General features: G+C 41.4%; 1 protein-coding gene across 2 annotated transcripts; it reads left to right on the top strand.

The window, feature by feature from the left end:
- The first annotated feature begins 219 nt into the window (after positions 1–219).
- Positions 220–21,008, top strand: si:ch211-266o15.1 (zinc finger MYM-type protein 4). 2 transcript variants are annotated; one of them, XM_046412186.1, is made up of 29 exons: positions 220–349; positions 2,198–2,789; positions 3,653–3,705; positions 3,795–3,944; positions 4,076–4,139; positions 5,004–5,200; positions 5,516–5,640; positions 6,074–6,308; positions 6,438–6,653; positions 6,956–7,106; positions 7,852–7,967; positions 8,078–8,440; positions 8,576–8,726; positions 9,202–9,374; positions 9,513–9,690; positions 10,001–10,114; positions 10,349–10,392; positions 10,597–10,735; positions 15,240–15,385; positions 15,497–15,608; positions 15,764–16,021; positions 16,241–16,317; positions 16,579–16,708; positions 16,840–16,979; positions 17,084–17,198; positions 17,303–17,560; positions 17,817–17,928; positions 18,088–18,156; positions 18,471–21,008. In XM_046412186.1, the coding sequence occupies exons 1-29, from the start codon at positions 311–313 to the stop codon at positions 18,619–18,621; spliced, it is 4,668 nt and encodes a 1,555-aa protein (XP_046268142.1). In that variant the 5' UTR covers positions 220–310; the 3' UTR covers positions 18,622–21,008. The 2 variants fall into 2 exon arrangements, with proteins under 2 accessions (XP_046268142.1, XP_046268141.1); XM_046412185.1 differs by having other exon boundaries at positions 16,837–16,979.
- The last annotated feature ends 1,240 nt before the right edge of the window (positions 21,009–22,248 follow it).

Below are 22,248 nucleotides of genomic sequence, written 5' to 3'. Positions count from 1 at the left end.
AGTGTATTATAGGTGCTATGAAGCTTTGAAATCTCCAGTTTATGCAGTATCATAGTTTAAATAAAGGTTTCATAAATTTGTAAAGGTGTCTTTCTGACAGGGTTAATGCTTCAGAAAGGTTTAAAAGGCTTTCACAACGATAAGAGGTGCAAAGAGGCTCAGTCAGCCGTAATTTTCACCTTAATTGCCGAATCGAAAACTACGAATTGGAAGCTAACTTCGACGTAGTGTAGCTGCTTGTATCCATAACCTATAACCCTCAGAGGTGGGTGGGTGTTCGGAAGCGCGGCTTCTGCAGCATAATTAAAACATGGCGGATTCAGAGGAATTTAGACTTAAACGATTAAAGGTAAAGAATACACACCCAGAATATAATCATAGCAGTAACCACACGGTGGCTAAACTCAGTAGCTGATGTAGGGACATAATATGACATCCAGTTTTTATGGGCTAGCTTCCGGTCGAGATGTGTATATTTAAGCTAACGTTAGCCAGCTAGCTTCCAACCCTGTAGCTTGATACTATTCAGCACTGATGCATGCCGCTACGCCGACCCCCCGTTTAACGACCTTAGAATTTAAATAATCAGCAAACGAACACATTGAATACGTTGAGACTCAAGTCTTCCTGTGAACCCAAAAAGCCTTTATTAATCCAGCATTGTCAATTTTTGTTGCAGCTTATTGCTGGTTCTATCGCGGAGGGCTGCTGCGAACAATAAAAAGTGGAGATTTTATTATTGAAGTTAAGCTTTGACACGCGAGTCACTGAAATATCTTTTTTAGTTGACGACTCGGGCAACTGCAAGCGTTACGTGGTCTTAATTGTTTCGTTTCTATGTCTAAAAGATTGCAAACATGAACGCGATGTTTTGCCAAATTTAAATGGAGTTTGTTGGGGCACCCCTCCATCGGACAGAAAGGGGCCTGTAGTCATTGTGATCAATAGCAAGAGCATTGATAACATCACCTCTCGTATTCCTAATTCCCTGAAACGTTTACATGAAGAGGTAATGTTTACTGAGAATTGAGTGTTATTTGTTGCAATTGGGAGAGGTTCCCTATGGTTTCCTCATGTTAAAATATCTTCCCATTTCCTAAAATTCATACGCACATCCTATGAACAATAGACTGTCGTCATTGTTGTGCTTGGTACTGTCCCCGTTGTGTTATTGTTGGATCACTATATAAAAGTGATGGGCAAAGTTGGTTTGCCAGCCAGATGTATTGGAATAGGATTTGTTGCTGGAGGCAGACTGAGTGCAGGAAGGGCCATTGCTGGGGCGATAAAGTTAAATATGTAGTGGATGAAGATAGACCTGCAATGTGTGATAACAAGAAAGGCGCAGGTGTGTGTATATGTGAGAATTACATCCTGACAGAGCATTTTATTACAGACTGTTGTTATACTGGAGGATTTGCAGCAATTCCATCCATCCATTTTCTATATTGCCTATCCCAGCTGACTATGGCAAGAGGAGAGGTTCACCCTGGACTGGTCGCCAGCCAATCGCAGGGCTGACACACAAAGACAGACAACCATACACGCACACCTAGGGGCAATGTAATGTAGCCAGTTCATCTAATATGCATGTTTTTGGGACAAGATATTGGGAGGAAGCTGCACAGAGGGGCCCAGACAGGGGTTCAAACCTGAAATCCTCTTGCTGTGAGGCGACAGTGCTAATCACTGCACCACTGTGCCGCCCAGGTTGCAGTAATTGATATTCCAAACTTTAATGCAACAAAATGGAGTGGGAATGTAATATACAATGTTTATCTCACCGTCTGAAAAGTTCCATGCACTCTTGAACTTGTTTTTTTTGTAATTGAGCAGAGCAGATAATTCTCAAAGTTCAGAGTTAGTTACTTAGGGTGGAGCCAAGGAAAAATATAAAACTGGATATCAGCTGGGATAATTGTAAATCTGAGTTGAAACACTGTAGTCAATAGAGATCAGAAGTCTTTATGTCTCAGAGTCATATGTATGTAAAGTTGAAGCATCAGTTAAAGGTAAGTGTATAGTTAGGGTAAAAGTTTCGCAGCAGTAAACATGTTCCCTGTGATATTATGACATTTTAAGCAGTTATTAAGTTTGGCTGTCTGGAATCGAGGACTGGAATTGAACATTCATTGAATGGCAAACATGAATTCAACTTATGAAATTTATTTTCAACTAACCTTTTGCTCCTCTCCAGCATGAACAGCGCTTGTCCAGAGTATTTGATGAAGTGATGGGGCTTGGAGACTTTGCTGATTCCTCCGAGGGCTCTGCCACCTCTTCCAAGAGTGGAGGTCAGGACGAGACCAAGGGAGTAGACAAAACTTCAGGACAAGCGGAACACCAACAGGTAGAAGAGGAAGATAGCAATGGCAGTAGACAAGAAGAAAAGATGGATGAGGGGATAGGAGAGCCATCCTTTCCTCGCATTTCCTCCACTTCCTCTGACCAGCACTCCTTGTTTACTATGGGGACCAATGAAGGAGGACGAGGAGGAGGAGGAAGAGGAGGGGCGGCGTTTGATGACGCCTTGGATGGCCTGGAAGATGATGAAGACTGGCACTTTGCCCTGCCAATGGGAAGCCTGGAGGACGTTCATATGAGCGAGACGAACAGAAAAGCCAGCCAGCCAGGAGGGGGGAACAATGTAACTCGAAGCATTCCCTTTGATCAGCAGCCCAGAGAGGAAGAGGATGAGGATGAAGAAGAGGAACAAGACAGAGAAGGGAGCAGTGGGTCTACCAACACCTCCCACTCCTCCCAGGACCACACACCTGAAAATAGCCAAGGTAAGCCTGCATACAAGTCAGGATTTAGACAATTTAAAAAACAAAAAAACATTGCCAAATGAATGCCATGTTACAGTTGTCTATCCACTGGGTTGTTGACAGGACAATTGTTTTTTTGTCTGTCAATAACCCAATTTTACAGATCAGATCCGGTTAATTTGCATGGAAATGGTTATGTACTGTCCGCTGTAGCTCTGATCGATGCTTTCCACAGTCTTGGAAAATAACCCAGACGATGTTGTAGTGATGTTGTTGACCTTTCCTTAAGACTTAAAGTCCAGATATCTTGACCTCTCCCACTTTTTTTAATCTGTTGAGTGTCTGTCAGCTTTAGTGCAATTTAGCACAATACTGAACGGCTGTAATAGGCCTTTAAGTGACTGGCTAGTCTTCCCTTGTAGTCTACACTGTGGTGGAACCTGTGGAACTCTGGAAGGCTTGTAAAAGGTAAAATGAATGGAGAGGATTTATTTTTTCATAGGCACTGTAACTAGACTGTTTAACAAGACTGAGAGTGGCGTTAGATGAAAAGGGTAGCCTTGTTTGTTTAGCTTGTGAGCTGTCCCACTTTCAGTGTCCCTCCTTGGCTGGATGGTTACATATAAATGAGAATTGGACAGTGATCATTTGTCACAAAAGCATGAGCTGAATATGGCAGGACTATTCCACAGAAGCAAGGACAAGCGATGTGTGATATGTGAAAGGCTTCGAAAAATGTTTGCTATGGAATTGTTTGTAATGTCCCTTGTGGTTTATTTGTCCATCTTTTTCTGGCATTTATGTTGGCCTGAGCACAAATGTAAACTTTAAGCTGAATTGTGTAATGTTTTAATTGAACATTTTCTTTTCTACATTTCTGGCAGATGGAGGCATCTTGAACCAGACAGAGGAGACAGAAGATAGCCAGGAGGGAGAGGTTTGGATCTGGAAAGATTTCAAGTAGCTGCACTGAACATAAACTTTGAGCTTTCAGTGTGTATTTATGCATTCTCTGTGTAATTTCAGAGGTCAGAGGCAGTGCCAATGGAGGAGAGTACTCCCCAGATCTGTCCTCCTATTAATATTAAAGATGAGCCCATTGATGAAGGCTACGATGCTGCTTTACTGCCTCAGAGCTCCATCAGACAGATCAAAGAGGAGCTGGAACATCAGGAGGTGGGTACACAGAGTTATCAGTGTACACCTGCTCTTTGTGTTCATAGGTGTAGATTTTTAATTGTCGTATTGTGTAATTGGGACCATAACACATCACTTAAGTCTGGTTTCTTAATGTGTTTTCATTTCAGGAAGAGCTGAGGATCAGTTCTGTGTACTCAGTAGGTGGAGGGAACACTTTTGCACCCCCTACTAGTGAGTTTATTTATTTGCTTATTGTGGGTTTATTTCCCCCTCATTTTTATCATCAGCGCTTACATTTTGTTATGTTCACATTGTGCCCTAGGCACAAAGAATCCGTCCCATTGTAATATGTCTTAATGTAAGGAGTTATGTTTGCAAAAAAAATCTCAAGAAAACAAACCAAAAAGATCTGTTTTTTCGTATTTTGAGACCTGATGTGGTGATTTATATGAAAGAAGTGCCAAACGTCTTATTGTCAGTCCAGCTCAGGCTAAAGTGTCTCAAAACAACCATCTGAAAACATGGCCCACCATTAACATTTTTTTGTCTCTTGAATTTCATGTGTTATTTTCTGCAGCATTTCCCTTTAATTTTCTTAAAAACTGTGTGGATTTTATGTGGTTATATTCAGCATCATCCTGAACAGTATTCTGCTGAAGATTGTAGCAAAAACTGAAATCAGTGCAGTGTCTGGCTTGATATCCTGTCTGAGAATGAGTTATCATTTTTGTTTTCAAGTGGTTTTATTTTTTTGGTATACAAAAAAATGAAAATGATTTTTATATTTGTATTTTAAAATGACTGTGAAATAATAACTTTTTTGTTTTTGTTTTTTAATACCCATTTCTAAAAACTTTCTTCTGTTTAAAATAACGTTGACAAGTTTTTAAAAAGTGATATTTGCAGGTGTGTTAACATGCTGCAGCTGAACTGTGTCCATCGGAACAGATACAGAACTCACTCATGTATGAGCAGCGAGATGTTTCAAACTACACATTTTCCGTGAATGGTTGTTGTTTGTTATTCTTATTAAAAGTGGTAAAAAAAAATATAACATCTTGGCTTTACCAACCTTTCTCCTCTTATCCACTCAAGTGACATCAGCAGTCCCAGCTCCACCTCCGGCAGCCATTTTTATCCCAAGTAGAGGTGCTCTCCTACAAGCCATGGCTCCCCTCCCTGTCAGACCACCAGTCCCAGTCCAGAGTTCACTACCAGCTCTGGCACCAGTACCCCCACGCCCACCTCAGCCCCCCGTTCCTGGTAGTGTTCGCTGCAGTGGCTGCTCTAAGGTAATGTAACTGTACTGCTTACGTTTGGGGGGGAAAAAGAACATATCAAGACTCATCCTACATAACTGTTGCTATTAATCTCAGAAGTTTAAATCAATTTTCTATTTACCACTCATGTTTAGTGCATTGCCATCAACATAGAATATGAACGATGAAGTATTTGCTACTGAATCCATTTTGTTATCTCTATTAATAAGATAATCAGTAGAAATTCTAACCTTTAATGTGTCAGGACTTTGCCGCTGCCCAAAATAAAAAGTGTAGCTTTTTATTTCTTGATACTTTTATGTTTCATGGTTCTGTAAATGGTTGTAGGTTCTGCTGAAGGGCCAAACAGCATTCCAAAGAAAAGGTTCAACGCAGCTCTTCTGCTCCACAGTCTGTCTGACTGGCCATCTGCCCCCAGCCAACAAGGGCCGATCCTGTTCTCAGTGCAACAGGTACTGACTCTTAACAGACAGGTAGCTCTTAGCTTGAAGCAACACTGTGTTTGTTTTGGTCTGTTCTGCTGTTTCTGACTTTGTAGATGAATACATAATGAGCTGGTTTTGCAACTATTAAGCGTGGGAGTGTGCCACGAGGAAGCAAGACATTTCCATCATGTTGTTGACAGCAAACTCCTTTAAGTGTTTGATTACATGCTTTTGTCTGATTTCTGCCTTTTTTTTTTTTACTGGAGCCTAATAGAAACATTTACTGCTCAGTGGCCCACAAGGGCCAGAGCCTTGAGTCCTCTACGCATCTAAACAGCAATTACACAAGGTTTTAGCTTGGTCTAGGTTGTTGCTCAGTTGAAAGTTTGTATTCATCACGAAACATAATATCTATCAGTGTAAAATGATTAATTTTTTCTTGGTGCTTTCCTTTTTGCAGGGAGATTCTTCAGCCTAGGGACATGATCACAATTCCAGTAGATGATAGCAACTACATGCACTTTTGTGGCCAGTTCTGTCTATCCGTCTTCAGACACAAGAAGAAGCAAAATGACAAGATTCCTGATAAATGGACTGACAAACGACAGGAGAGGAAGCCCGAGAAGCTGCCTGAGAAACCAGCGGATCGACAACCTGAGAAACCCTTTTGTAGTGTCTGCAAAGTCTCTAATAGGGTATGTCACAAAAAAGGCTAGTTTTTACTATAAAGACAGATTTTTGTTAATGTGGCTGTAAGTCAACTGTATTGTATCCAAATCTTCTGATTCTCTTCTCCTTGTGTTTAACTGTGATCATCTCTACAGCTGATTGAGCATGAAGTCACTCATCAAGGTCGTTTGCACAGACTCTGTAGTAATGCTTGTTTTATAACATGGCGCAAGATGCGGCAGTTAGCCATGAACTGCTGTGAAGGCTGCGGGCTTTACTGTAATAGCAACTCAGGCTCCTGTCAGACACTCACAATTGAAAGATCTCAGCTCAACTTCTGTGGTCCTACCTGTATTGGCACCTACAAACAGGTATATATTTGAAAAGTTTTGGGTTTTTTTTTGTTTTGTTTGTTTGTTTGTTTTTTTTAGAATCTTGTTTTCTTACCTTTTAAAATAATCCTAATTGAGTATTTGTGACAGAAGTCTTTAGAATGAAGACTTTGGCTATACTAGCCATTGTTGTCTATCAGTGGCTCCAAATGGCAATAAGATGTAACTTAAAACTTTTGAGTACCCAGAAATCATTCATCTCAAACAGCACCTTGTTTATCAAGCAAATGCATCAGATGCAGCAAAGGAAAACCTCTAAAATACTAACTGCTTTTATACAGACCTGCAGAAAGATGGTTGAGTGTGCGAACTGTCACAAGATGGCGATAGTGTCCTCCACCATCATGGAGCGAGACTTAAGGGGCAAAGTTCAGCTCTACTGTTCACCTGCTTGTGTGGAACAGAGTCGACCACCCCTACACGTTCTCAGTGGTAGGACACATGGAACACACACACACACAGCCCAGGGTTTGCTGCTGAATGTGGTCTTCAGATCAGTAGGTAGCATCACTGCAGTCAGGGAAAGTGAATGTGATTCATTATTAAGCCTTTAGGTGCCAGGCTTTTTTTTGTTTTGTTTTAATATTTGTTTTTGTCACCAAGATTTTAAAAAGCTGTGGTTAGAGATAAAGGCATACTGGAAATGAGAAAAATGTTGGCTATGACCCAAAGTTCATGAAGAGACTAAATTTACTCATCTAATAATCATAATCTCGAGCACCACTGCTGCCCCCACCATGTCTAACTGCTCTCCCAGCAACTCTCCGACCTCATAGCCACTTTGCCACTCCACCATTTGGTAGGGTAATCACGTCCACGTACACCATCGCTATGTGTGAACGCATGGCTACGATGCACGAACACATTGTCATATTCTGTGTCGCTAGACATCTGAGATTTTCTGAATCAGAATCAGCGAATAGCATACACCTAACATGCCACGATTTTGGGTTAGGATTAAACTATTGCATGTCTGCCAACTACTGCTTTGTTGGACAAACAAGATTTGGCGCTACATTTAGTGCAGTCATGCAGTTGCTCACAATTCTGAACCTTACCAGTGCTTAGAGGGTTAATACACATGAAAACATACCCTCATGCTACCAGTTTTTTGGGGTTTTTTTTTTTTGTTTGTTTTTTTTCTTTTTTTTTTTTAAATGTTACCTTTTTCTCTTAGGTACTGCATTCCCCTGCTGTCAGTGCAAGGTGTCTGCTGTTCCTCAGTACCATCTGGCCATGGTTGACGGCACCATTCGAAACTTCTGCTCCTACGACTGTGTTTCTATATACAGGGTACATTTGTTCCGTATCTAACAAAAGTTGCTGATGGAGCATCTGTTGGTGTAAACCTTGTCCTTTTGAGAATTAGACATTGCTCTTACTTTCGTGTTTTGTTCTAACAGAAGTCCGGGCACCCCTCTCAGCCAGACCAGATCAATGGAACCTCATCTCTCAGGGAACCCTCTCCCAGAGACGCCCCCAAACCGGGTCCCTCTGCCGGAGCCAGCTCTGTCCCTCCCATCCCTCAGGACTATCCATCATCAGTGCCCTACCAGGGCCACCATCCCAGTCATACCTCAGTGCCCCCACTGGTGCCTCCCTACCCAGCCATGTCCTCCCCCTCTGTCCCAGGGCAAGTCCAGGCTGGAGCACTTGCTGGTCAGTCTCTGAAACCAGCAGAGGGCGGACCCAATGACACCTCCAAGCTGACCTGCCATCAGTGCAGCAAACACTTCAACATCAAGCCGCTGCTATTTAGTCACCAAGTAAGGGGCGCAGCTCACGTGCACATAAAGGCACTTAATACATACAGATACTCAGACTTAACTTCCTTACAGCTATCTGCATGACGAGCGTACCGCTAACTTGATTGATAGCACTGATCGATCTTTTGCCTGCAGGGTCGTATTTCTATGTTCTGCAGTAGAACGTGCTGTGAGCAGTATAAAATCCAGAAGAATATCCTGGTGATGTGTGAGCGCTGTAAACAAGAGAAAGTGGTCTTTGACATCATCAGCTACAACCAGCAGGACCTGGTCTTCTGCAGTGAAAGTGAGTCATTACACCCTTTACCCTGCCCTGCATTGTTATCAAAAATTTCTTGCCGCTCACTGGAAAAGAATTGTAGCTTTAAGGGTTTTTGTTATTTTGTATAAACCTGCAAATGCGATGTGGTCCAGTTGCAGTTTTGAAAAATAGCCTTTTGGTCATACCAAGCTACATCTCTGACTTTCCATTTTTAAGTTAATTTTTTTTTTAATTTTTTCAAATTGAATCAGTGTCATTGGATGTGTGTTTGCTATTTGTTTATATTACTTTACATGGTATAATATTTAAAAAAAATGTTAATTTCCTGATGCAGCACCATATCCACCCTCTGACTGATTTAGTTCAGTCCTCCTTAAAGCCACCCCCCAAAAAGCATCATATATAATAACACATTAAAGGAAAAGGGAAAACATAAAAAAGCAGAATACCATAATGTCCTCTTTGAATAATATAATACCCCATCCTTTCCATCTTCCAGACTGTAAGCTACTTTTCAAACATGAACTGACATCTCGCAACAAGGATCCCTGGCGTCCCTGCACTTACTGCTCCGGGATCAGCCAGAAGATGCTGCACAGTCACTACGGAGGCAGGATGGAGGAGTTCTGTAGACCCCACTGCATGTCCCAGTACACTGTACTCTACTATGGGGTAAGGATGGCCCATTTAACTGTACTATGCATGCCATTGAACTGAGGAGAATATCTTACTGCATGTTCAGTGTGGTTGTGTGTTAATCTTACTGTCTCTCTCTTCTACCATCTTCCCTTCTTTTCCTCTCCTGTCCAGATGGGGAGATGCGACAGCTGTAGGAAACAGGGCTACATGACCGACAAGCTGCAGTGTTTGGGTTCAGTCCGTAATTTCTGCAACCTGCCCTGCCTGCTGCAGTACTGCTACCTGCATTTTGAGACGAGCCAGCACACCAGCAGTAACGGTACTGGAACGGCACCGCAAACACCATACGGTAAACTGTGTTATCACATCACTCTCACACAGTGTGATGTTGAGTACTGCTAGTGCAGCTAGTGGCGAATTGTGGTGCAAGAACACGTTATAGTACACAACATCACAGCCCAACCAGTGGCCATACACCATCTGTTTTCCGCTGTCTGTATTATTTGTGATGCTGTTGGTACGCGTGACGAGGTTCATTTCAGGTCAGAAGCAGCAGGTGCCATTGTTTGGTCAGCTTCAAATTCAGTCAAATTGAGTGAAAACCAAATGCTTAGTGGCCATAACTGTTCTAACTTTGGTTTGTTTCTCTCTTCGTCCAGCTCCAGCCCAGCCCAACCATTCATCAAAGATGAATCCTGTCATAGCTGATGTGGTGTCACTGGCCAATGGGTCTGCCACTCAGCCCAGCGTGTCAGCAGATACAGCTTTGACCGGTTAGTTCAAAGTGCTTCTCTTGCTGCTCGCCACTTGTCTGGCTCTAATATTGTTTACCCTGACTGCTTCTTTCAGTTCATTATAGCTTTTCTAAGAGGTAGAGAACTTTTGCAGATTGAATTGATTCCACATACACAGGATTATATAGTTTACAGTTAAAACATATTTATGTTATTTTGTCAGTGTTTGTCAGTTTATTGCAAAACTGTTATATTTTCATTCCTCTTTTGTAGGAGCACTTCCGACCTCCAACGTTGATGGCAAGAACTTAGACCATGTATGTACTCTGTGTGTTTAAAGTCAGCCCTTAACATAAAACAGTAGATATTTATGTTAAAATGTTGAAAAGATTAGCATCAAATATCTATTTTTTCTAAATATTTGATTTGAGATCTGGTCAGATTTGGTGCCCTTCTGCATATAACTTGATCAGATCTCCTTTATTTATTTTGCCTGTTTCATCATTGATGTCTGTGTCCAGGCCAGTACCCAGACGGATGCCATGCGAGTGCCTGTGTCCCGTCGACGTCAAATGAAGAACAAGTCAGTTCTGTGTCGGCCCTTCACAATGGACCAAGAGAGCTTTTGCCATCTGCCTGAACCTTCTACTGGATCAGCAGGTAACTATAAATAAAGGCGATCACAAAAACAAACCTCACTTTGGGCAGCTTAACTTAGCTTTGTCGCATCTCGTAAAAGTATACAGATCATCTGCACTGAAGGATTTAGGTGCTCAATTTCGAGCCATCCAGCAGCTTCCAGGTTCTAAAATGCACTACAAAGTGTCCAAATACCAGCTGATCATTAAGTGTTCTTCTTTGGGGTAGGACTGTCAAAAAAAATAATCAAACCACTTTGATATTTAGCCAAACACTGGACCAGTCTGAATTTTACCACTAGGTGTCTCACTTCACTCAACAGCTGTTCTAATTAAGCCCGTAAATAGTATTCTAGAGGTACCACAAACCATCAGGACGGCTGTGACGCGTTGTTTTTGTTTCTCACAACCATTCAGCTTTTCTTCTTCTACAGTTTAACACCAAAATAATAAATTAAACTACAATTACCGCCTTGTGGGTTTTTTGTTTTTTTTTTTTTTTTTGTGCACCAGTCATGCTGCAGTTTACATCCATTTCTGTCCCGACTCATACTGTACGGTATGCAGAGATCATCAACATTCACCTGAAGCTCAAAATCATCCAATCCCAATGAGCTTGCAGTGGACTGCAGGTCTTCATATATGATGGATCTATAAATATATATCTGTATATATATATATCTCAGTACAGTTTCTGTCCTAACAGAGATGATGTTGAAAGTTGACCATTAACCTTATCTGGGCTATTTCTGCACAGTCTCTGTGTGTGGCGAAATCACATTTCTGTGTGTTTATTGTTCACACCAAACAGCTCCTGGTGGTGGACCCTTTTGTTTCCCTGCAAGGGAGTTGACATGTTTTAATATTTTCCTGTGACACACATCAGATGAGCCAACAAGAATTAAAATGTAGTCAACAAAGCAACAACCTTTGACGCAGTGCTTTGTGGAATATAATATTGAGCTTGCGTGACATAAGGTGGATAGTGATGATTTTATTCGTTTTCTTTTGGTTCATTCAATTATTCGTTGTTCACAACCAGCTGTTTCAATAAGTGCACCAGCACTGCTAGATAGCTCCTCGCAACGTGGCCAGACATCTACTGATGCATCCACATCTCCAGCGCCGTCGCCAGAACCTCAGGGAGAAACTCAGCCATGCAACGGCGTGCCGACACGCCTAACCGGACGCCATTTCTTGGGCAAGAGGGAGACTGTCTCTGACTGCAAGGTGTGCTCACAGCACAAGAGGAAACGAGTGGAGGCAGAAGAGCAGGAGAAGAAGAAACACAAGATGGAGGAGGATGAGGAGCCAGAGAAGAAGACAGAAGAAGAGAAAGCAAAAGGAGTGAAGCTACACGTTGAGAATGATGGGGAGAGAAAAGAGGAGCAGCACTGTGAAATGAGGGACGGTGAGAAGAAGAAATGGAGGAGACAGACGTCATATTACTGCAAGATGTGTTCAGGAGAGCCCAGCCTCTGTCCCGTGCCCTGTTTTGAACTCTACCACACCAAACTGATCTACAGAACAGCTCCTGAACTGGAATCACAAGGTGAGTCTTCAGAGTAACACAGCACAATGAATTCAGCAATACTTAATATATAATACCACCATTAAATAGTATAAGCTATTGTTTGTACCACTATCAGGGATTCCTGTTTTGTGTTTCTGTGCGGCATGTGTAAATCGTGATGCCTACAGTTATGTTAAAGCTGCTTACAAGTAAATTCAACTGACTTCTTAAGAGGGTCGAGTGTGTCACCCAAGTTTCTCTCTCCACAGCGTGCTGATCTGCTGTGACACGAGAGGTCGACTTCTGCCGTGGGTCTGCACAAAGATTACAACCACTACGCCGTTAAATGCTGCTGATCACCGCTACGCTACTTTAAGGACCTTAACTTCTGTTTTGGCTGTTTGTCTCTTTAAGTTGAAGCCAAAACTTGTATTGATGGCAGAGGCAGAATGGCCTTTATAGTATGTAGTACTTACTTGGAAGTGTGTTTGCAAGCAAGCAGTGCAGCGAAATGAGGGCGTTTTTGGTTTGTTTTAAAATGGCAGTATTTATGATCCACTTTGCAGAACAGACCCTCATGGCTGGCTGTGCCTTCAGCCGTAAAGGGCATCTATTTTTTGCGTGAGGTGGTCTTGTTGGTGAGCCGTATGTGATGGAACTTCCTTCAGTGCTTCACTGACCTACAGACTGTACTGTAGAAGTTTTACCTCGTTGATGATGTGTGTCACAATACATGTTGTGTAAATGGACTGTGCTGCCACATTATTTCTGGTGTGTTCCTGTGCCGAGTGGCACACCCACATATCCCCCATTGTGATATCACCTAACGTTACAGGCTGAAAATGTCATTTACTGTTTCGACACTTGTCAGACGGTATGTGACCTTATCGTTCTATTTATTCAGGTAAATTGTGCCTAATTGCTTTCCCAGATACAGCCTGTGGAAAAGTGTTATTATATATCGGTGGTTTTACACAACAAAATTTTTAATGTTTTCAAATTTAGCTCCTAAACTTGTAATCCAACTGGAAATTCCCCTAACAGCAAAATGCGGGTTCATGGAGCTGGCTCTTGCAACTGTGCTGCTAAACGTGCTTTTACATTGACTGATATACTTGAGTATTGAGTTTGTATTAAATAATTCTTTGTGTTATTGTAGTTCCTTGTAAAACAGTGACTTATTCAGAAATTTCACTCCAGTGTAGATGAACTACTGTATGTAACTTATGTCTCAACAAGGGCATTGTGGTTTAATCATCTCGTTAATAAATGAGAAGTGCCGTCCGGTTGTTGTAGGAACAAACGTTTTTTCCCTTTAGAAGGCCAGTCATACACCGCTGATAGTTTTTGTTGCAGGGCTTGCGGTTTGCATTCATTCTCTGCCAAACAAGAAGCTGGAGGTGTAACGTTCTCAGTGGAATTGCTTTAACTTTAAGATGCACCTACCGGGTATGCATGAGGCTAAAAATCTGCAATCACTTGAATTTTTTAAGCATCTGAGTGAAGAAAGCAGTGTTCATTATGACGTACAGTTAACTTATTTCTACTGTTGCCGTACATTTTAGTGTTGAACATGAATGCGTGATGGACAAACGTTCCTTGCTGTACCTCACGACTGAGGCAGTCACTGTCGGAGCAACTCGGCTTTGTCTTGGTTGACATTTGAGTTGATTTCAGCCCTCTGTGACATTTCTGACGTTTACTTCTTTTACATCTACGTACTGTTGTAATGTAGTAGGTTTGTGTTACATCTCTGCTGCCAGCTGCATGTTTATGTGTCCTTATTGTTATTACAGAGACCACTTTGTGTAGTAATGTTGCATTACTGCTTTGTTTGTTTTAAAAGAATATTGTGAACACCTGAACATGGTGGTTTATGTTTTGTTACATGCAAAAAATATGTCAATAAATTTTATTTGAGAATAAAATCTTGTGTGTGTGTGTTTGATTTCTTGGCTCCCCTCAGTCTGATAAATGAGTGTACAGAACTACATGTTATGTCATTTTGAATGAACAGAAAATGTACACAAATCTCAGAAGTTCATAAAGATTGTGAATGTAAAACTACCAACACAAAGCCACACGTGAAGCTTGCAAACTCAGGTATGTGTTATTTAGTACCTCTCACCTCTGGATCCTTGAAAAATACAAGCAAAGATTTATCAGTGAAAGGAAAATGGTCGCACAGGTGTCCAAAGTTAGGAGCTTTGACAAGGCTAATGATGGTCACATGGCTGAGATTTCCACAGGCTTAAACCACAGAGACATAAAGTAACCAGCATTCTGCAGTCGGAAGATGTAAGGGATCTCTCACGACAATATCCAGTCAAGCACAATACCAGTGTGAAAGAAAGCTTTGCTCAATAAACTGATCTGCTGTTTGAGAAGTAAATCACAAATATTGTATGTTTAAAGGTAGAAAATTTAGAGGCAGCAGAGGATGAAAAAAAAGTTTGAAACTTGAGGGCTGTGGTCAGATGTGACTTCAGAAATTCCTGGTATCTGTAGCTATGTCGAGAAAGCTGAGGGGGTCTAATACAGCGATGTCCGTCAGTGTAAGTCCTACAGCATGGGGAAGATATAGTGTACATCTTGTTAGGATCTTTGTGTAGCAAAGAGAAGATACACTTTCCTATTTTGTCTGCCCTGAATATGAATGTAATTATGTATTATGTTTTCCTTACCCGGGAAATATAATAATAATAATTGAATTAATTTAAGTAATTTAAGTATGACCTGGAGATTCTCACATACTTGTGTCATTTCTGCATTACTAGAAAACTGCACCAGTAGACTATATTAATACTGTACTGAACTGTCATGAATTCATTTTCCTCTTTCACAATTTCCTTCTTTAGTTTGTTCATCCAGTCTTGTGACGATAGAAGAATTTTTCTAAATCTCTTTTCAAAAAGATATTTTTTAGTTTAAAAATGTCAGTTCGTGATCTTCCTGTTTATCTATGTCCTATTTATTTTTTGCTCACCTCTCTCCCTCCCTCTGCCTCCTGTAGCTCTGTCTCTGCCCTCAGCTTGCTCCTCAGCAGGAGAGGAGAAAGTGAAGGTGTTGATAGTGCCAGTCCCAGTACCGGTCTTCATTCCAGTGCCTATGAACATGTACTCCCAGCACGCGCCTGTTCCGATGGCTATGCCTTTGCCTGTACGTGCTGTTCCATGTGAAATTGCATGCATCCAGAAGGATTAATGTACTTTAAATGGAGCATTTGCTGCAGCAAATCATATGTTAACTCCTTTCTCCTGCTTTCTGCAGCTTCCAGTACCCATGCTGGTGCCACCCCAGAGCAAGGACATGAAAGACGCAGCAATCCAATCAGAGCCTTTGCCTATGGAAAAGGAAAAACAAGCATGTGTGTCCAGTGCAGGTAAGGGATTTGAGAATCTCTGATGTTGATATATTGAAATTATATGAAGCCTTAGATATTCTTGTACTATTAATCAATACAAGTAACCACATTTCAAAAGCTTAATAATCAAAATTTCACCTCATCTCTGCTTACTACTATATTTATCCCTGCAGCATACCAGAGCAGTTTTAGTGGAGACATGAAGCCAGACGTGGTCACTCCCATAATCCACGAAGATGAGGAGACTCCGAAAGCACTACAGGCCGCCCTGCCAATTACTGTGAGCTCTGAGAAGAGCGTGGAGTCAAATGACCCGCAACTTAATACCCAGCCAGAGGAGAGCGTGACAACAACTGACCCGCCTACCACCAGCACGGAGCATCAACCTCCCTCCTCTCCAATGATGGATTTGGAGACTGACTTCCCGCCCGGTGAGATGCCATGTAACCTAAAGTGAACCCCAAAATGAAAAAAGTGGATGACATTTAGTTGCTACAACTTGAAATATATATGCCAGCACTCCAAAAAATATTGCTGGTGTACTAAGAATAAACACCAAGAGCAAAAGAAGAACATACTCAACAGCACACACACACACACACACACACACACAGGCAGACTCTTACTCACAGATTTGCGTTTTTTTGCAGAATCGTTGGATCAGAAACCACCTCCTCCGCAGCGAGGAGTGAAGAGACCCAGAGAAGGTTTCTCTGGACGGAAACGGGTATGACTCCCCCTAACAGATCAGCATCCTTTTTTGATTCTCTAGCTTTACACTTGCTGTAGGAATCCACAAATGCTAATCCTCTAAACACAGAGTACCTTCTCACCTCGGATGTCATGACGTTCTTGAATATTTCATGTTTTTATAGAAGCAAAATGTTTCAGATGCTGTCACGTATTATGTTTCGACCTAAAAGTGCATTTTCCGCTCGCAGTCAACAGCTTTGTCTTCCGAGCATTCACATCATTTCTGTCCGTTCAGGGTCGAAGGCGAACCGGCCCGCCGGCCTGCAGTGCAGTGGTGAGTCCAGCCGCCTCCAAAGTGAATCACCTGTATGGGGTTAAAGCCTGGAGGAGCTGGGTACAACAGCGAACCAAACAGGAGGAAGAAAGTGAGCCTCAGTTCTCATTACTATTCCAGTTCCATGTGAGGATATCTCTCCCTCTGACCCCATGGATCAGTTCCATCGTAACATGCTTTAATCTGCACTAGTTCTATTTTATGATCTCGTTCATCCAGTAGATATTAAAGAAGACGTCCTTCAGTGTGACTCCGCGGAGCTGAGCTTTGCTCTGTCTCGCTTCGTCAAAGAAGTGAGACGACCCAATGGAGAGACCTACAGCCCAGACAGCATCTTCTACCTCTGTCTGGGGATACAGCAGGTACGTACACACATTCTGTCTCTCGTTTTCATCCTGATGTTTTGTTTTGTGTGTTTCTTATTGATTCTTTCTTTTTTTGTGTGTCTCTGTCTCGCTGTGGGCAGTACCTGTTCATGAAGGGCCGCATAGAGAACATCTTCACTGACAAGCTGTACAGTCAGTTTGCTACCGAGATTACTGGGATGCTGCAACTCTGGAAACCTAAACTACTACCCAGTGGTATGATAAATTATTATTTATTTATCAATTTACACTAATTACACCACAGTGTAATAACTTCAAGTGTCCATTATCCTTCCCCTGCTTCCTCTTTCCTCTTCAAGGTGGTGTTGTTTCCTCCCGTGTCATGGAGTCCTACCTGTGGGAGTGTAAGCAGCTGGGTGCCTACTCCCCCATAGTGTTGCTCAACACGCTGCTCTTCTTCTGCACCAAGACGTTCCACTTCACCACGCTGGCGCAGCACCAAAGCCTCTCCTTTACCAACTTCACTCGGTCCTCCAAACCCTGCAGCAGAACCGGCAAAGTCCACTACCTCCGATACCTCAAAGGCAGCGCTGCCACGCCACGCCGAGAGGAGACAGGTGACATGTATATCTTTTTAACTTTAAGAGGTTTGGTAATGCATCTGCGCATTTAAGAGCTATAAAAACTTTTCAGACTCGCCCTGTGTAGCACAAAAGATTACGTATGACTATAGCCTTAAAAAGGTTTTATATTTCAGCTTTACTGTATTTCTAAACATCAAAACCACATTTAGAATTGGACTCCCTGTCTCAAAAAGTAGCGTGTGTGTGACTGTATTGATTAATTGAGTTTTGGAACTCATTTTTGTTTTAGAGCGATTGAGAAAAAGGCACTCAGAGGAAGAGGAAGTCCTGGAGATGCTTGAAAATGTCACCAACCCTCTGCAATGTCCTGTCAGACTCTACGAGTTCTACCTCTCTAGATGGTGAGACACACACACACACACACACACACACACACACACACACACACACACACACACACACACGCACACAAACACTCAGGCAAACTAACAAATAACAACATCAGCCATTCAGTCAGTCCACTAATAAAACTGATCAAACGCCGGCTTTCTCATTAACAGTCCGGAGTCGGTGAAGAAGAGATCTGACGTGTTTTACCTCCAGCCTGAACAGGATGTGCACACACACAGGTCAGTCGTCCAACATTAAAGAAACCCACTGATGATGATGATGATGACGATAGAATGTGTCACTTACTATGAAAGCTCTCTAATCATGACTACTGACATGGCGTAGATTCACCGTATTTGTCCAGACAAAATAGTGTTGGTTTTTAGGCTACCGACAGGAAGATGTTATTAAAGTTCAAATGTTACCTTCAATTCTGCTTGTGGACAACGACATGCAACGGTGTTAATGATGTTAATGATGTTATTGTGAGAAGAACTATTTTTCTGTTTTCTTTGTTTGTTTGTTTTTTAATCTCCATGTCTGGCCTCAACAGTTCCCTCTGGTATACTTCTCAACCATTAGAGAGCACCACTCTACAGAGCATGCTCACACGCATCCTGGCCGTCAGAGAGGCTCACCATGAACAGGAAGCAGCCCAGCGTCAGTCTTCGGCCACTGCCGCCGGTGCTGACAGTTTACAGTGATACGGAGCTCTGCTCGTTCACATCCTGCTTGTGATCTTATCTGCCACAGAAACCCTCTCTGGTGCAGAGTATTTCACAGTGAAATTTAACCCGTCGGTCACTCAGGCTCAGGTGGACAAGTCTGTGAAATGGAGACAGAACCAAGAAAGACACTTTGTCACAAAATGAGACAAGTTTAATGAATTTCCAGAGTGTGGGATAGTTGGGCACCCTCAGTGACCATCCTCTTTCTGCATAAATGCATAATGAGTTTACACACATCTGATAGTCTGAAATACATGTATGAAAAAGGGAGTGTTAAACAGCACAGTCTTCTTTTCTCATCAGTGTCACGCAGCGCCAGAGCGATGCTTGTGCCCATCATTTATCACGTGTAGCGGGTTGATTTGTAGCCATGCCAAGCCTGCCAGATGTGTTTTTTTTATTTCAGAAACAGACTTGTGCAATATTACAGTGATGTGAGCAGCAGATTTCATGTGAGAACAGTCGGTGCTGACGTGGATGAGGTGAACATCTGTTCAACTGCGTGCTTTTGTGCTTTTAATTTTCACCAGAAACTAAAACAGTGACATTTTGAGCAGGTTTGGTAGTTCAGCAGTCTGGCTTATTCATGCGTAGCTTCTCACAGGCAATCCTGTAGTTTGACAAACAAAACATTCAGTATGTAGTTTAACAAACAGCATCATATTCATCGCATTGGAGGTGGATGACATTGAACGGTTGACAAAAGCCATATCACAAATATCTGATGTGATATGTTGTGAAACCAGAATACTGTATATCAGTAACCCTTCTTGTGATAATAGAGAAGACTTTAATCTTTTCTTGTTTTATTATTATACACTTATCTGACATTACTTTGTTCCCCTTTTAAATTATCCGTCCTGTGTGTCTTTTCCCTCTCGCCAACCTTCCCCTCTCCCTCTGATCTGTCTGCTACCGTTCTTTCTCCTGTTTTTCCCTCTGAGCTTCGTCATATACTGTACCTTGTTCCATCCTTAGTAATAATTGGACCTCTGCTCTTTCGCTGTTTCTAACAGTGCCATTATTTTCTCCACAGTTACTTTGTTGCCTTTTTGTTTTTCCTTTTTTTTATTTGACTTTGTTTCATAATTTGAGGATAAATGAGAAAAGGGGAATGTGAGTGAGCAGCAGGCATCTCACATTAGTAACAAAATACTTTCCTGTATTATAACTAACAGTGTGTATGGTTTATGGTATAGTACATTTTTAATTGGCTATACATGCAATTAAAAAGAAGTACTATGATGGTGCCTGAGATATTTACCCTGGCTGACACAGTGGTAATTCATTTTGTTTTTATTCATTCCTGTTATCTGTAACAGACCTTTGAGTAAGAATGGATTGTGAACTTCTGAACTACTTGCATTCATTTTGCTGTTTGTGCTATGCTGCTATGTTTTGTTACAGAGGCCGACATGCCTTCTCTCTTACCTCATGTTCGTGCTTTATATACAAAGTATGTTGGTGTGAAAGAATTACAAACACTACACGTCTGACCGGATCTCTCCTGCTGCTCCATGCTAACACGAAGCGTTCACAGTGTGAGCGGATGCTAATCTCTCAGCGTTATCCAAACACACAGTTGTGTAAATGTTGCTGAATTTCTTCTAACGACATACTGTCACTGCTGCTGGTTGCTGTCTGAATATTGTTACTGCTGTTATTGATATCATCACGCCCATTTAACTATTGTTCAGGAAGAAAAGGCCCAAAGTCAGTCAGATGTTTTATTGTCATGCACAAGATGCTGTATTGCCATTAAGTATTAAAAGGTCTTCTTATTCCTTTCCTTCCTTGATTAAAAGGCAAAGAATTTTTAACGAAAGCATAACTGACATGAAATGTGATGTTGGGAGTGTAAGTGAAGTTTGTGCAGTTTTGAAGCATTTGTTCATAAAATGTGTAAAGCTCGTTGTGTGTGTGTGACTGTGTTGGACGTCACTTTATCTCTATTGCTTCTCTCACTTTCTCGAGATTTTTTGTTTTATTTTGGTTCATAAGTATGAGGCAGGTCAGTGCATTATTAATAGATTTTCTTGTCTGGTCTCCCAGCCTCCATCAGGATTGGCACTAAAAGGTATCCAGAGAGAAACATTATTGATGATACATTTGTATAATTCTTGTACTACATTTATGTTCTTCAGTTTTCAACCATATGACACATCTTGAGCACTGGACTTTGCACTTTCAGGACTTCGCATCTGTGTATTCACCCAGAAACAGTGTTAGATGAATTAATCTCAGTTCAAGGTACACTTGCTTTTGCATCTGCTTCTGGAGCTTTCAGTTACAGTTTGATGAAAATTCATTTTGTATATAAACTCTATAAGAATACGATTGACCTGAAAAATAAATAAAAAATACAAAACTGCTCTTAAATATCAGTTTTACTATGGCCAGATGATTTTATATTACCAGTCAATTAAAGGCAACATTTTTCTTCATCCTCCTCCATCCTCCATCATCCTAAAGGTGGAGGACGAGAACATTAAAGCTATTTTCACGAAGGATTTTATAAATCATGATGTTCCAACAAGAAATGAAAAAATTCTATGATCATCTTTGTCATAAACACACTACTAACCAGAGAAAACAATGACAGTCCTGCATAACCTGAAGTATGAATGTTTTGGTCTTACAAGATTGCAGTGAGTGTTTTCATTTCTGGCTAAATGTTACGCACTGAAATTGATTCAGTTATTTAAAATCAAATACAAAGCTAATTACAAATTTAAGGACTTACGAACAGTGATTAAGATGTAAAAATACATCAGTGACACGAGAAACAATGCTGATTAACAATTTGATGAAACTGAGTCAGGCAGTAAAGAAACGAAGAATTCTTTGCTCGTATGTCAGCTCTCCTGAGAAATGGCTCCCCCCAGTGGAGCGTTGGGGAAATGACAAGAAAGCCCACACACAAAAACACAACCACGAACCTGGAACCCTCATGCTTTGAGGTGACAGTGCTAACCACTGCACCACTGTGTAAAACAAAAACAAACAACAACAAAAACAAAATCACTAAGTATAAAATATGAAGTTATTCATGAAGGTTGAGGGCTTATTGACTTATTTCCTTAAAACTTGCCTCTCTTTGTGTAACATGTTAATGATGTCAGATGATCTTCTCTCTATTCAGACTTCCAAGAAAAACAACAACAAACTGAAGCATTCAACTCAGCGTGAAGTCAAAATGTGAAAAAAAAAAAATGCATGGGAACAAAAGAACCAGGAACAGGAAGCTTGATATCATGATGGGGACTGCATGTCATTTGTCATTCAAATATTCAAAGATTTGTTCCCTCCTGCTGCAGTTAGACACTGATAATGTCTGCCCACAGACTGTCTTCTTAATACCTTCTTCACATACCCTCCACGCTCCCTGATATTTCTGCATTTACATAAATAAATTCTTATGGCACATAACTTCAAGGGGCAAATAAAAATAGACACACAAGTTAGAGTTACAAAACACACAGGCTGAATCCAGTGCAGTACTCCAGTCCTCTGAGGACACCTAAAAAGGATCAGCTGAGATGCCAGTTAGTTATTGAGAATGAACAGACATTTTACTTGATCTCCCAGTCATCTGGTACTACA

Source organism: Scatophagus argus, chromosome 15, assembly GCF_020382885.2.
Source record: "Scatophagus argus isolate fScaArg1 chromosome 15, fScaArg1.pri, whole genome shotgun sequence".
In the NCBI taxonomy this organism is placed as follows: domain Eukaryota; kingdom Metazoa; phylum Chordata; class Actinopteri; family Scatophagidae; genus Scatophagus; species Scatophagus argus.
The sequence above is the reverse complement of the archived record's forward strand: the minus strand, read 5'-3'. Positions and strand labels throughout refer to the sequence as shown.

What these genes read in the sequence shown, in the direction of transcription:
- si:ch211-266o15.1 (XM_046412185.1), top strand. Translation starts at nt 311, where the DNA reads ATGGCGGATTCAGAGGAATTTAGACTTAAACGATTAAAG. An exon ending in ACCTTCTACTGGATCAGCAG is followed by an intron (nt 10,736 to 15,239) that starts GTAACTATAAAT and finishes TGCCTCCTGTAG; the next exon opens with CTCTGTCTCTGCCCTCAGCT. An exon ending in GAGTTCTACCTCTCTAGATG is followed by an intron (nt 17,929 to 18,087) that starts GTGAGACACACA and finishes TCTCATTAACAG; the next exon opens with TCCGGAGTCGGTGAAGAAGA.